At 52.0% G+C, this 15,272-nt stretch overlaps 1 protein-coding gene across 4 annotated transcripts in view; it reads right to left on the minus strand.

Moving 5' to 3' along the window:
- The window catches only part of GAS2L1 (growth arrest specific 2 like 1), a 35,855-nt gene that overhangs the window by 10,295 nt on the left and 10,288 nt on the right, over positions 1 to 15,272 (minus strand). For 3 of the 4 annotated variants that reach the window (XM_084648990.1, XM_084648991.1, XM_084648989.1), the window contains one exon: positions 5,658 to 5,765. The exons of the other annotated variant lie outside the window; for it this stretch is intronic. In XM_084648990.1, coding sequence (XP_084505116.1) covers positions 5,658 to 5,765 — 108 coding nt within the window. The remainder of the gene's footprint in view (positions 1 to 5,657; positions 5,766 to 15,272) is intronic. 4 annotated transcript variants of the gene reach the window in all.

The following is a 15,272-nucleotide window of genomic DNA, read 5'->3' on the forward strand; positions in this document are numbered from 1 at the left end:
ACCAAACATAACACGGCACAACAGGAAGTGCAACAGAATGCTGTATCCAATTAAAGCTGCAGCAGGAATTTAGGGAGGTAGAATGTGATGACTCAAGCTAGAATTTAGCTGGGGCACTACAGGGATTATTTCTATAGTGTTTTATGTTCAAAGCACTTTATAATCATTGAACTAATTAACCCTGAATTATACTTGCCTATGTCACAGCACTATTACCGTCCCCTCTTTACAGAGAGGCCTCAGTTTCCCTCACTTGCCAAAGGCCACGCAGCGAAAGAGTAGCAGAGTTGGGACTAGAACCTAGGACCTCCTGAGTCCTGCAGACTGTACTGCCTCTTGGCACCTCGAACAGCACAGCACCCACTAACACCGTAACAGGGCCTTGGTTCAATGCTGACACCTCAGCACCACTTGGGGGTCCCTTCCAGGTCACCCATCCACATGCTGACCAGGCCCAACTCTGTTTAGCTTGTGAAATCGGATGAGATCACAGCACAGGTTGTTAGACCCACCAACACCTAGCCTCGCTGGATGGTAACGCTCTCGTTTAAATAACGCCTAAAGTCTCAAGGAAAAGATCCCTGATCACGGTGGTGTTACTACACCTATCCTCCCCTGGTCTTTTTCAGGGTGTGGAGGAAACAGCTTGGTTCAAGATTTCGCTTCCTGCCATGCATTCCTCACTGGAAATCCCCATCCTGTTTGGGCTATTACAGTCAGTTACTGTGGGGAGGGCTGGTCGTAACTCCCGCTGAGCTGTCAGCAGCAGCTTTGCGACTGACTGTTATACAGGGTCACCCTGCTTGGCACTCCCCACCATCCATTCACTATACCAAACATTAGGCTTGTTCTACAGATGGGGAAACTGAGGTACAAGGTGAGTAGTTGAGCGAGTGACTTGCTCAAAGCCACAGAGGTTTTCAAATCCCAGCTCTGGCACAAAACTCCATAGGCTCTCACTCCCAGTCCTGAGCTTTCACCACTAGACTGCACTTCTTAATCCTCCCCATACGTAGCTACGGAGACCTGCGTTTACATGTACTTTGCAGCAACAGGACCTAGGGCCACCTACAGCAAGGAGGTCGTGTAGTTAAGGCACAGAACTGGGACTCGGCAGATCGGTCTTCAATTCCCAGCTCTCCACCGCTGAGTTCTTGTATGACCTTAGGCAAGTCACTTCCCTCTCTGTGTCTCAGGTCCAATCTGCAAAAGGGGAATAATACTTCCCTACGTCTCAGGAAGGTTGCAAATTTGCTAATATACATAGATTCCAAGGCCAGAAGGGACCATTGAGTCTGACCTCCTGTATCACACAGGTCAGAGACCTGCCCCAAAATAATTTCTGGAGCAGAGCTTTTAGAAAAACATCCAGTCTTGATTTAAAAAACTGGTCAGTGATGGAGAATCCACCACAACTCTTGGTAAATTGTTCCAATGGCTAGTTACTCTCACTTAAAAATTTATACCTTATATTCAAACTGAATTTTTCTAGCTTCAACTTCCAGCTATTAGATTGTGTTAGATCTTTCTCTGCAAGATTGAAGAACCCATTATTAAATATTTGTTCCCCTTGTAGGTACTTATAGTCTGTCATCAAGTCACCCCTTAGCCTTCTCCTTGTTAAATTAAATAGATTGAGCTCTTTGAGTCTATCACTGTAAGGCAGGTTTTCCAATTTTTAATCACTCTCGTGGCTCTTCTCTGGCCCCTATCTCCCTGAACCAGTGACCTGTCCTCATCATTATTTACGACTAACCCAAATTTTTGTGTCATCTGTAAACTCAATTCTATATTAATCAGGTCTTGTATCAGCCACTCCATTACCTGGCTGGGTGCAACATCAGGCTGACAGGCCTATAATTACCAGAGTTGTCCCATTTTCCGTTTTACAGATTGGTACACCATTCGCTTCCTTCCAGTCTTCAAACCCCACGGTGCTCAGGGAGGCCAACATGAACCCCGATATAGGGACTTGCTGGACTTGAGATGCAAATACTTAGTGCGAGTGCAAGGGCAGCTGCAGCTCTCAAATCTGCAGAATTGCTAGAGCTGAAGTTTTTAAACTACCCATGTTACTTTTGCAGTTCAGCTTCAAGGGCCAAAAACCCTGTTTCCCTGAAGAACGGGGTCCCCAATGAACCAGCACTGCGTAAGTGGACTTGTTTCTGCAGCACACAGGATGCATTACAAGTATGGGAGGGCCAGCTGCTCTCCAAACCCCAAAAGACAGGGGTCACTCAAAGCCTAGTTCTCTCCCTTAAACTCACTCCAGATGTCCCTGGCTGTACTACGTGCTGCAACACCAAGAGTCCACTCTTAGGAGACCCCGTTAAATGCGTCAGTGGGGTGGGAGGCATTTCACTGCCAGGGGAAATTTGCAACCCCGTATCCTGCAGGTGCCCAGATATTTCAACTCCTCCCCAAACAGCTCAGCACCCCCTCTGGGATGGGGCATGCCGTGATCTCAGAGATACAATGGTGGATTTGCGAATAACTAGTCCCAGGGATTAGGAAATGGAAATCCCGTTTGAAATGAGAGCCCGCATGGTACCTTAACTACAAGAAAGGCTAGTCATTCTCAGCCCATGTATTACGGAGTGAGAAGATAATGTAGTGATGATCTAAACCTATACACAGTCAGAACCAGTATCAAGAGACAGAAGAGACTGGAAAGGAAACACTGAGACAGGAGGGATGGGGGAACATAAGAACAGCCATACTGGGTCAGGCCAAAGGTCCATCCAGCTCAGTATCCTGTCTACCGACAGTGGCCAATGCCAGGTGCCCCAGAGGGAGTGAACTTAACAGGTAATGATCTAGTGATCTCTCTCCTGCCATCCATCTTCACACTCTGACAGACAGAGGCTAGGGACACCATTCCTTACCCATCCTGGCTAATAGCCATTAATGGACAACCTCCCTGAATTTATCCAGTTCTCTTTTAAACCCTGTTATAGTCCTAGCCTTCACAACCTCCTCAGGCAAGGAGTTCCACAGGTTGACTGTGCGCTGAGTGAAGAAGAACTTCCTTTTATTTGTTTTAAACCTGCTACCCATTAATTTCATTTGGTGGCCCCCAGTTCTTATATTATGGGAACAAGTAAATAACTTTTCCTTATTTACTTTCTCCACACCACTCAAGATTTTATAGACCTCTATGATAAAGAGAGAGATAGAAAGAGAAAGATAGGAAGCAGTGTGCTTCAGACAACTGGACTTGGGAGTCAGGAGGCCTGTGTTTTATCCCTGGCTCTGCCACTGATCTGCTGTGTGACCTTGGACAAGTCATTTAATCCCTCTGTAACTTTGTTTCCCCTTCTCTAAGAGCTTTTCTCTGTCAAGTGCTTTGGGTTTTTTGAAAGAGATAACTACGGTCTTGTCGACAGTGGGATTTTAGCCATCAAAGCAAATCAGGTCTACGCTAGATGCGGGCTTGGACCAGAGCAGATACATCAGTGGCTAAAATCCTAGACAAGAGTTACTCTGACAGGTAGCAGCCATCTGAAGATCAAGCTACCGTGTGACTCAACACCCCAAGCTAGGGACTTTAGGCCTCAAAAATCAGGGTTTCTGCCATATTAACAGAAAAGTTTTTCATGGCGGTTCAAAAGTTTCCATGAAGACTCTTGACATAAATATATACCTGCCCTGTGTGGCAGCCTAGGCCAGGGGGTCTCAACCTTTCCAGAGTACCGTATCTCTTGCAGGAGTCCGATTTGTCTTGTGTAGCCCCAAGTTTCACCTCCCTTAAAATCTACTTGCTTACAAAATCAGACATAAAAATACAAAAGTGTCATGGCCACTATTACTGATTATAGGATTATAAAATAAATTAATTGGAATATAAAATGTATTTACAGTTCAGTGTATAATCTATAGAGCAATATAAACAAGTCACTGTAGGAAATTTTAGTTTGTACTGACTTTGCTAGTGCTTTTTATGTAGCCTGTTGAGGCAAGTATCTCGATGATGTACCCCCTGAAAGACCTCGAAGTACCCCTGGTTGAGAACCACTGGCCTAGGCGAATGCATGGGAGGAAACTGACCGAACAAGACACTAACCACTCTCTTCTTCTCATCCAAACTGAAGGGCAAAAAAAACCAGGGGTGGGGGTAGGGGAGGAGAGAGAAGTATTTAAGATTTGGGATAGTCTCACAGGTTTAATAATTTCAGGTGTTGTGAATAATGCAAAGAGGGTTTTATTTAAAAAATTACCAGTTTGAGAAGTTATTTAATGAACCCTAAATTAGTACTTATTATTTGTATTGCATTAGCTCTTGGCTGTCTTGGAGATGGCAGGTGCATTGTGTTAGGATCTCTAGCACACGTAGTACAGGGTGGGTATTTGCTCAGAGATTATACTCTCTCAACAGACAAAACAAGGGGCAGGAAAAAGGAAATGTCACTATCCTGATTTTATAGGTGGTAAACTGAGGCACAGGGAGGGGGCACGGGGTTTGCTGATTTCTACGTCCAGAATCCCAACTCCTCCAGAGGCCCTTCCTGCCTTTGATACTCTGTATCCATGTGCAGGGGCCGGGCATAGCTTTTGGGTTCTTGTGGTTCCGGCCCTGAGCTGGGACTCAGAACATCTAGGGCCCATTCCCAGCTCTGCTACAGACTGTGTGTGTGACCTTGAGCTGTGATAATGTTCCTGCTGGGCAACGCACCTACCCACTCCAGCCCATGAAGTGTGGAGATGGAGGCAGGAAGGGGACTGGCCTCATGGGAGAAGCGGCCAGCCTTCTCCTGGCACGTTAGGCATGGACTGCCAGAGTGCAGGCCCCTTCTGGGTTGGCATCGTGAGGCTTGGGTCTGTACAGCCCTAACCCAGCCAGCTCTGATGGCCATCAGCTGTGAAGAGCTCTGCTCATGCCAAGAAGGCAGCATGGCACCAGAACCCTTAGAGGCCTGTACCCTGTGATCTCCTCTATTCCAAGCTGCTGAAACAGGCCACTCAAGCCCAGCGTGCTAACATTTCTCCTGCTGCCCCCAAGCCACATCACCCTCAGCATCACTGCAAGCTCTAATGCCAGTCAAAAAGGCAATACTGGGCAGCACTGGGGAGGAAATAAACCTGGATGTGGTTAGCCATGTAGAACCAATGGCACCTTTCCAACTACTGCAAATCAAGTGTTTAGCAGGACAGGGGATCGTGGCCAGCAAAGAACCACCACATGAATTATGACAGGCTAAGAGATCCCATGACAAAGACAAAACTTCAAGCGTTATCTGGCATCCCCCTTAGTCCAGCAGCTACCAGAGCAGAACAGTAATACGGAGCACTTGACAGCTGCTACGTGCGGTGCAGATACTAACCAACCCTCACAGCCTCTCCCCAGGAAGTGGGTTGGGTATTAGGATCCCTATTGTTGGGCTCATAGGACTGGCAATTTGCCATAAGGTCACCCAGCGAGCCCATGGCAAAGCCGAAATTAGAATTTAGGAATTCCTGGCTCCCGTCCTCTGCTCCGGCCACTAGACAACAGAGCCCCCCATGCCCACAACCTCTCATAGCGATGTCTAGGGAAGAGAGGAGGGAGACTGGCATTCTATTATTGCTGGGGACCAGCTAGTCCTCGACAGAGAAGAGGCAGGGGTGTGGGGAGAAGATGGGGCGGGTTAGAAAGGAAATGGGGCTGTGGAGGATCTTACTCGAACAAAGATCAGCGCGTTGCAGTCTCCCACTTTATATTTACCCTCTGAGACTTTGATCATGGGAAACTGAGAGGGGCAGGTACAGCAGCCCAGAATCTCTCGCACCTAAGAGAAGGAGGAAATTAAAATATTAAGGGTCAGTGCCACATACAGGAGATGAACCCCCAGCCCACAGCAGAACCAGGAGGTCATAGAATCATAGACTATCAGGGTTGGAAGGGACCTCAGGAGGTCATCTAGTCCCACCCCCGAAGGGAGTTGGGAGGTGACCGGACTCCCAGCCATACACAGCAAGAGTCTGTCTTCTTGAGTGACACCCGGAGCCACCATCAAGAGCAAGCCACGAGCACCCCCAGGAGGGCCACAGCCCCGCACCCACCTGCAAGTGACTCTGGCTACAGGCCCTGGGCGGGAGTAACCCAGGCTGATTTCGGAGACCTGGAGCAGATTGCGGATGTGGTGCCAGGGAGGAAAGGGAGCCAGGTCGGGTTTCTCAGCTTGCCTGGATAGGACTCTGGGTTCAGTCCGCGGGCGAGGAGGACCCAGGCTGGCAGGCCACCTTCTTTTGGACAGAGAGTTCTTCTAAGCAAACAAAGCAGTGCTGCACCACCCTGGCGTGGGCACGGTGATCCCGTGCTGAACCACCCCAGCGCTGTCACTGTACCAGGGAGCCCATGTTAGCCATGGTGCGTGAGAGGGTTACAAATCTACTACCTTCTAGTGACCCAAGGGGCACATCGGAGCCCCCATTACCTCAACACCTTGAATGGATTCACCCTCCCAGCAGCCCAGTGGCATAGACAGGGCTATCACCCCCTTACACAGACAGGACACAAGCAGAGACTCAGAGAACATCTACACAACTGGGCTGGGAGGGGCTATTTAATATTAATTTTCTTTTAAGTGGAAGTTGAGAGTCTCAAGTAATCACAGGACTCCAGGAGCTGGGGCTTTAAGTAAAGCATCAAATATTGGGAGACTGGCACTTAAAAAAAAAAATCATGGTAGAGTTGACGACACTGCATCTGTTGTTTGGGAGCCTGGCAAGCATGCTCAGCACTTTCCATGCCTTCTCATACAAATTGCTTTGGACAGCAGCACAGACATTGTGCCCCTAATTCCCACCACTTACACTTTCTCTCACATACACACACAGGGCCCATTCACGAGCACCAGCAGGGAGGGAGGAAGCCAAGGTTAAAGTGCTCAGCAGCCAAACCCAGCACACAAATACAAGTTTAGAACAGATAAAAAGGCAGAGATCCTGCAGCTTCAGCTCTTTTGCTCCTGAACAAAGAGTTACAAAAAATATTAACCTCACAACAGGTGGAAGGCAGCCAAGCAAGCCAGGGACAGCCAGGAATGGGAAATGGACACATTGTGCAAAGTCTAGCGCCTCCTTTATGAAAACTGCCCATGATGCATTAGCTCTGGTGACCCTTGGACGCCTTGGTTACGCCAAGCCGAAAGGAGTGAGTTCCAGGAAGGCTTGTGTGGGGACAAGGTTCCTGGAGATCCAGCTCTCCATTTCATTCCCTTTCCGCCCTCCCCCCAGGCTTTAACGGTCTTGAGGAATCATCCCCAGCCACAAATCGATCTATTTCCAACCAATCTGGTCTCTCCATGCTACTACTCACCACAGCCACATTGGTCACTGCTCCGTCGCTCAACGGTGGCTTGCAAATGATTCTTTTAATTGGGTTGGATTTTTCCAGCTTCTTCATGCTGGATAATGATAGGGTCGTTCAGCTCATATTTGCTGTTAGAGATCTCAGGACAGGATTGCTCGTTTCTCCTGCTTTTGCTTTTTGGGAGAATTTCAGAAGATACACAGTCTGAGCACTTAGATGCTGTCCGAAAGGGCAACAGGTGCTGTATTGCTAACAAAGGCCTTGTCTACACGCAGGCTTCAATCCAGTATTGGCCACTCTTGCCATGTTATCAAAGGTCTCACCGTATTTGATATTTACTTAACACTCAAGCTCCTGGAATCCCATGATTACATGAGAATCTCAGGTTCCAGTTAATAAAACAAAAATGTAAGTTTCCAGATGTCAGCATGTTGGAGAAAAAGCTTGAAAATGTGATCTGGATGTGACCCAAAGGCTCCACAAACCAGGAGGCAAAGACACAGGCCACAATATTTAAATAATTGTATGACTTTCAAGACAACCTCAGGGGCTTTGGAGACCCCAGCTCAGGATTTTGGAACACATGGGGACAGCAATCCTGTAAAATCAATTTAGCTAGACTAGTGCAAACTGGTGCCACTCTGCTTTCAGTTAGCTTTAAACATATCCATAATTGACTCCCGCTACCTTGAAATAAGGCACTCACACCAAAGTAAGTGTGTCCACACAGGGGCTGGCAGCAGTTTAAGTGCGCTGGTTTAAGTGCAGTGTTCTCAGGCAGATGAGCCCAGTCACCTTTAAAGTGCCCCAACCACCAGTACCTGGGGATTTTGAGCTGGAAGATGCAGTTTACCTAAATCACTCAGCTAGGAAATGGGCTGAGTTCGAACAAAAACACAGATAAGAATCATAGAATATCAGGGTTGGAAGGGACCTCAGGAGGTCATCTAGTCCAACCCCCTGCTCAAAGCAGGACCAACACCAACTAAATCATCCCAGCCAGGGCTTTGTCAAGCCTGACCTTAAAAACCTTTAAGGAAGGAGATTCCACCACCTCCCTAGGTAACGCATTCCAGTGTTTCACCACCCTCTTAGTGAAAAAGTTTTTCCTAATATCCAAACTAAACCTCCCCCACTGCAACTTGAGCAATCCCACCACAGGAAGGGCCTCTGTCTCAATCAACACAGCCTGCCATCAAGTGTCTGCAGCAGGTTCTCTGATTTACCCTGGCTACCACTACTTCCTGGTGCAGCTTCCCCTGGGAAAATGTAAGGGACAGCAACCATCATTGCCCAGAAACTGACGACCCTTTGGGAGCAGATCGTGGCACACGGAGCAAAGGGATTTTGTTGCTAATTAGCAATGCAAAGCACTGAGCCTGACTCCATACTGTCATGCTAGGGCCCGTGGCATTCCAGTGAGACATGACAGGACCTATGGAGTCCCTCTCGCCTCAGGACTTGCAAACCTCTCCTCCATCTGGAATCCCAGCTCGCAGAGCTCAGCACCGGGGAGGGACAGTTCCCGCGGGGGAGGAACAGCCAGCACTGCTGCCCCGCTCCTGCAGCCCAGTGTAGAATTACTGCGAGCACTGGTGGAACCATTCCCAGATTGGCCTATATGGGGAGGGGGGAGCATCTGTCCTCCAGATGGAAGTGCGCACCATGGGGCTGATTGATCACCACCGTGACAGCTGCATTCCACTAGAACAACAGGGGGAGTTTTGTCTGGCACTTCCCCCACTGAAAGGGCTCCCCGCAACAGGAGAGAGCTTTGCTGAATTCAGAAACCAACTCAGCTCTCGGACCACAGCCGTGTCTACACCGGAGCCTCCAGCCAGTGACCTGTAGCGGATCTAGTTGCACCAAGGCAGAAGGGCAGAGTCCTGCTAATGCTACCCTGTGCACCAGGGAAGGTTACCGCTGCTTGAAACCAGGGCAGGATGTGCTGCTACAAACTGGCTCTTAGCACCCTTGCCGGTTTGTACTACGGGTTGCCGTCGGTTTGCTGAAGTCAGGGCAACCCCAGCAGAGGTCAGGCTGTAGCTTTCCTGTCAGTTTCAGCATGGTGCACTAAGCAAGGTGGAAGGGAGGGAGAAACTGTTGTTGTCCTATTTTTAAAGGCTTGGCAGGTGCAGGGAGGCCACTGGGCGGCTGTGCGAGTACCTAGATAGACAAAGCTTCACTGCTGAACACAGGAAATTAAGAGAAAATCCCCTGTCAAGCGCCATCTAATCCCCCGTGCTGCAGAGGGCCGCAGCTGGAGGCGGTGAGCTGTGGGGCTCCAGGCCACCCCCAGCCCAGCCCTCCCTCTCCACAACGGAATTACACTGCAGCCGGCTCAGCCCACACATGTGGCACTGCTGGCTGGCTGGGCGTCCTCCGGGAAGGCAAGCGTCCCAGCACTGCCATGGGGACTGGCCCTCAACAGCTGTCGGCTCCGGGCCAGAGCCAGAGCGTCAGGGAGAGGCTGGTATTTATAGACCCTTCGAGACAGATCCCAGAACCCAGGGTGAAGTCTGCTGTCATCTTCCACACGGGGGGATGGAGCCCTGTGACATGTAACACAAAACAGATTTCTTACCACTCAGATCAAATGGGACCAAAATCCTCCTGGCCGCAGGCAGCTACAACTTAGCCCCAGCACCATGTATGAATTAACGCAGGGGGCAGCTTGTGTCCCACAAAGCCAGGAAGTTCAGCAGCGAGGAAGGGCCCATGGCGGGTGGGGGGCGCCTCTGTACCACCTCAGCAGCAGGGCTGATGCAACACAGTGGGATCGGTCCTCCTCTCCTCTGGGGAGCTCCACTCAGACCAGGGCCCTCCTCCCTCTAGATTGCAGCTCTTCGGGATCATTCACTTCAGTCCCAAGAAGAGGGTTCTTCCCCACTACCACCCGCTTCCCATTCCCAGCCACTTGCCCACTGACCTGGGGCAGTGACAACTGGACTTGGATTTCCCAGCACGTTCGGGGGGGGGGGGGCGGGGTGTGTCACAACCCCCAAATGCAGATCTGCTTAGCCAGAAGGTTCACAGCCCCCCCCCACCCCCTGGCAGCATCTGGGGTGCGAAGTACATGGGAACATCACTGGGGTCTGGCCCTACTGCCCCCACCCTGGCAAGACTCAGCCGTGCTGGCAGAATTCTACCTGCAACTTCCGGTTCAATGCCAATTCTAGGGGCTGCCCTCCGCCCTGAGCCAGTTACCGTGTTTGCTCAGGTCTAATAGCCAGACGGGGCTCCCTTCGGAGCCCATAATGCTTCTAAATTAGGTTGTTGACAGTCTGAGGAGCAAGCCATGAGCCAAGGCGAGGACCACTTGGGTGCCCAGACAAACAGGCGCAAGAGCCTGAATGCCTAAGAGATACTCGTCCCCTGAGGGCTTGGCTTAGTACCGCCACCCCCAGGCTGGAGACCCCTGGGAGCATGGACTCCTTCCCTTCAGCCAAGGCTCCCACATGAAGTCATAGGCAGTTTCCTGTCTGGGACTCTTTCAGCCGAGACCCTCAGCCTTTGATGCCAGAGGAACCAGCTGCTCTGGAGGATGTTAAATAGCTCGTGGCTCTTCCCACACAGGCCCCAGTGACCTTGGTGAGTGGTCACCCTCACGCATACTAGTGTGCTGCACTCCACCCCAGAGCTGGCTGCTTTCTCAGTAGTGCAGCATGTGTCTCGCCAGGTGGGGAAGGAGCCAGACCTGTCACACTTTCCATGCTGTAAATCCAGAGTACCTTTTCCAGCTTAATGAAGGTTTCATGGTGACAAACTCAGAGTACAATTGGCTGCCGGGAAGCAGTGATTTAGCTACTTCCACGTGGCAGAGACACTAAACCCGCCTCCTCCCCCACAAGGGCATGAGACTCACTGCAAAGGGAGAGCACAGAAGGAAAGAGAGAAGCCCAGGAACTGTCACTTTGCCCTGGGTACCCAGCTCCCTCCCAGCCACTCTCAGGGTGGCACAGACTGAATGGACCCCTGGGGCCAGCAGAGCAGAAGGGGAGAGAGGAGCTGCTAGTGTGGGGAAGCAGCAAGATGCACCCAATAAGAAGGATGGTTTCCAGCACCAGAGGGCAGGGTCTGGCACCATCGTCTTGGCCCTGTAAAACGCCATGTGCCCTGCAGGGAGAAGGAGGCTCGCTCTACAGGAACTCAGCGCTATTCAATGGGAGTCAGCCAGCAGGGTGCAAAGGATTTTAAAGGGTCAGGATGGGTTGATTTCACAAGCACAGCTCTCCTGGCCTCCATTGTCCACTTTGCTGGAGCAGGGGGAAGGGAAAGGGTCATGCAGGTCACCAGACTGATTGCTCTGGCAACCTGGATATACCAAGGCAAGGGTGATCAGACCCCACACTGGAAAGGGGGCCTTGCACGCACTCACACACACGTCCCCCGACGGTGCTGTGAATTCCATGCCAAAGCAAAGGGCACTAAGAGTGCAGTGGAAGAGGGGAGCCGGTCCTGGACGTCTCAGCCCAGAAGCACAGAGTGGGGAAGGCGGGGGGGACGGGGACGACAGCAGTTGTGACAGGGCACTTGTCAAACAAGGGAGTTATTGAGGGGGAGGCTCTGAACTGTCCCTCCCCCACCCCCAGTACAAAGATCCCAGCTATGGAGGATCCAGTTTCCTAAAGCATCTAATGTATTTAGAGGGCACCAATCAGCCCAGCGTCGGAGCACTGTGGAGCCAAGCAGGTGGGAGAGGAGCAGCAGGAGCCCGAGTCACCTGCAGGACTCAGCCAGAGGAAGAGAGTCCCCAGGAAGAGAGACTGTGGCTCAGCTGGGGACAGGAAACTCCTGCCACCTTCCCTACCCCAGGAAGCACCTGGTTAAGGCGGAGGAACTGACGCAAAGCCGTCCTTCGGGGCAAGGGGAAAGCAGGACGGCTCACCTCACCGGGCTCAGAGACATCTGAGAATGGGAATGGGCGACAGGGGACGGATCACTTGATGAGGACCTGTTCTGTTCATTCCCTCTGGGGTCCCTGGCACCGGCCACTGTCCGAAGACAGGATCCTGGGTAGACGGACCTTTGGTCTGACCCAGTCTGGCTGTTCTTATGTCCTGACATGTGAGTGCTGCTTGATGGTCACCCTGAGAGAGGTGGGACAATCCTGCAAACAGCAGGTGGGTTCAACATCTCCAGCAGCAGCATCCGGTACTGGAGCCAGCGTCCAGGGGTGGGACTAGAACCCCCAGCTGGGCTAACACAGGCCTGGAAAGCACCTCCAAGAGGGGAGCGTCCAGTCCCCTGCTCACGCAGGCAATGCCGTCATTTCAAGCCATGCATTAACACACTGGAGCCACAGCGACGCTCTAGGAGCGGAGAGCACGACCGTAGCCTCCTCCAACAGAATCCAGGGCAGACGGTCAGCGGACAGCCGGTTAACCTCATCAGTAAATGGGCACAAGTCTCCTGTGACGGCTGGGCACGGCTTCCCCCAGCCCCAAACAGCGCGCCCAGCTCTGCAGCAACCTGTCAGCACACAGGCAGGTAGAGCTGCAGGCCCTGGGTCACAGTCCTGATCCCTCACTCCACAGCCGCTTGCTAAAGCGGGCTGTGTTTATCCGCAGGGTGTTAACGGCTCTGCTGTTCTCTCACCATTCTTCTTCCAGTGCCACGCTACCAGCTATCCCGCTAACACCACTTCCTTTGCCCCCACCTACCACCCACGGACTCTCCATTCTGCTTTCCCCAGCCACGCAGCTGCCAGCTGATGGCTATATTTGGGAAGGCAGTTTGAAACATGTCTGAATCTCAATGGAGAGAGAGAGCGAGCAAAGTTTATGGCACAGATTACGTAGCAGCCTGCCTCGCTCTGCCCACAACCTGGTGGGCTTTCTAGGACACCTCTATAAATCAAAGCCTTTCAGCTCAAAAAACACTTTACCATGCAGCGAAGAATTTACCCATCCCCATAATGCAGCCACCTCTGGGGTAGGTCATGGCAGCCTTTTAACAGCACACAGCAACACTAGCTGACAGATGAAAATAGGAAGCACAGAGGAACGTGATCGCCAGCTGTAAATGGAAGTGACGATCTGGGAGCAGTGCATTTAGTAGGCAGAGTTTGGTAACAGATTACCAGAGCTTGAGGCACGAATCAGAATCAAATTCCTCACCTGGAGGCGGTGAAGAACGTAACATCTAATGTAGGTCTGAAAAGTGGGCGCGCACAGGGGCTGAGCAAACCGCAGCAGCTTTAGCTCATCTGGAGAACGTGCCCCACAAAAGGTCTGGACCAACTCTCCCCCGCCCGCACTTCAGACAGACACTCAGGTGAAGATGTCAGACCCAGGACACTCAGTGAGTGCTACCACACAGCTCACAGGCAGCTTGAGCTGGAGCCAGACGGATTTTCTCCCAGTCCTCAGGGAACCAAGTTGCTCTACATTAAACCCTCCATCCTTCCGTACTAACCACATGAGCAGCACCCACCCTCGCTGGAAGGACCCCGCCCGCCTATGCAGCAAGGCCCAATTCTGCAGCGATTCCTCCCCCCAGACAACAGGCTGGACAGGATCAGTGCGTCTCTCCCAGCTCCAGCCAGGCACCTAACCAAATGCAGCCTGATTTTCACAAAACCGGATCCCCGCTGCGTCCCACCAAAGCCAGTGGGAGCTGCTGAATGCTCAGCACCTTTCACAGCCCCGCCACTTCGGTGAGGTGCCCAGAGAGAGTGAGGCGCTCACCTTTGAGCCCACAGGGTTTGACAATCAAGCACATACAGATCAATTATAGCCCAGCACTGAGGTGCTCTGGCCCACCGCATGGACAATACTCGGGGACCACCGACACGCCCAGGAGTGCGCCTCTCACGGCAAGATTTGACAGATGGGTCCGACCCACCGAACTCAGATCCAGGCTTCTCCAGACTCGGACAGCACCTCACTGCAGTCCCCCAACCCTTCCTTTCTTCCTTTCCCTCTACCTGTCTCTGTCCCTCCAACCCCAAACCTCTCCATTCAGTCCTCTAATCCCCCCCACCATCACCAGCAAGTCAGCTGAGGCCGGGTGGCGGAGCTGGTTCCCCTTGTAGCTTTGCCTGAGCTGGAGTCCCTGCATGGTCAGAGCGATGAAGGCCACTGAAGAGAGCCTGGCACAGTGCGTGGCCAGTGGCCCTGCAGGGCAGAGCTCCCTATGGCCTATGCTGCATTTACAGTTTCACCAAGCAGACACTGGCTGCCACTCCATCATGTGTCATTTCCCGGGGCCCAGCACATGCTCTCCAACTCCCCTCTGGAGCCCCCAACCGATCCCTCGCAAGCCTACAGCTCTCCAGTCCAGTAGCATTGCGCTGGATTACCAAGCGGGTCTGGGACAGGAGACTAAGCAAACCCTTTCCTGCGAACCTGAGGCACTCCACCTACTCCAGTGCAGGCTGGGCAGCAAGAGAGCGTTCTTGTCAGACATCGGGTTTTCCTGGAGCAGAACAGCGATGCCAGGTGCTGCTGGCGCCCGGGGCTTTTCTGTCCATAGTAACAAGGACGCGGGGTCAGCCTGCCAGGGGCAGCATTCTGCCCCATCAGTCACACTGCCCCTTTCCACAGTAATACTCCCCTTTCATCGCGTGGGCTCTGTAACCCCCACTGCAATGTAGGTACTATCCCCATTTTACTGACAGGGGAAACTGAGGCACTGTGGGGCTGCAACCTGTCCGTGCAGTGAGTTCTGACTCCCACTGCCTGTGGTAACCACCAGAGAACGCCACCGTCTCCAGCTGCTGCTTGCTGAGACTCTCAGGACTGGAACAGGAGCGAGCATGAGCAGACGCACAGGGTCAGGGCTGTCGCGAGGTCTGTACACACAGATCTGGGACTGGAAGCAGCCTCCTGCAGGAAGCTTGCTCTCTGCTCCACGCTCCGCCCCACTTCTCATGATGCCCATAAAAGCCCCGGGCATGTCACACGGCTGGTCATTACAAAGCAGAGAAAAATGTATTTAGCCGGCTCTGCTTGGAGGAGGCTTCTTTAAATCTCAGCAC

This window comes from Lepidochelys olivacea, assembly GCF_965140295.1.
Source record: "Lepidochelys olivacea isolate rLepOli2 genome assembly, chromosome: 15".
NCBI classification, from domain to species: Eukaryota; Metazoa; Chordata; order Testudines; family Cheloniidae; genus Lepidochelys; species Lepidochelys olivacea.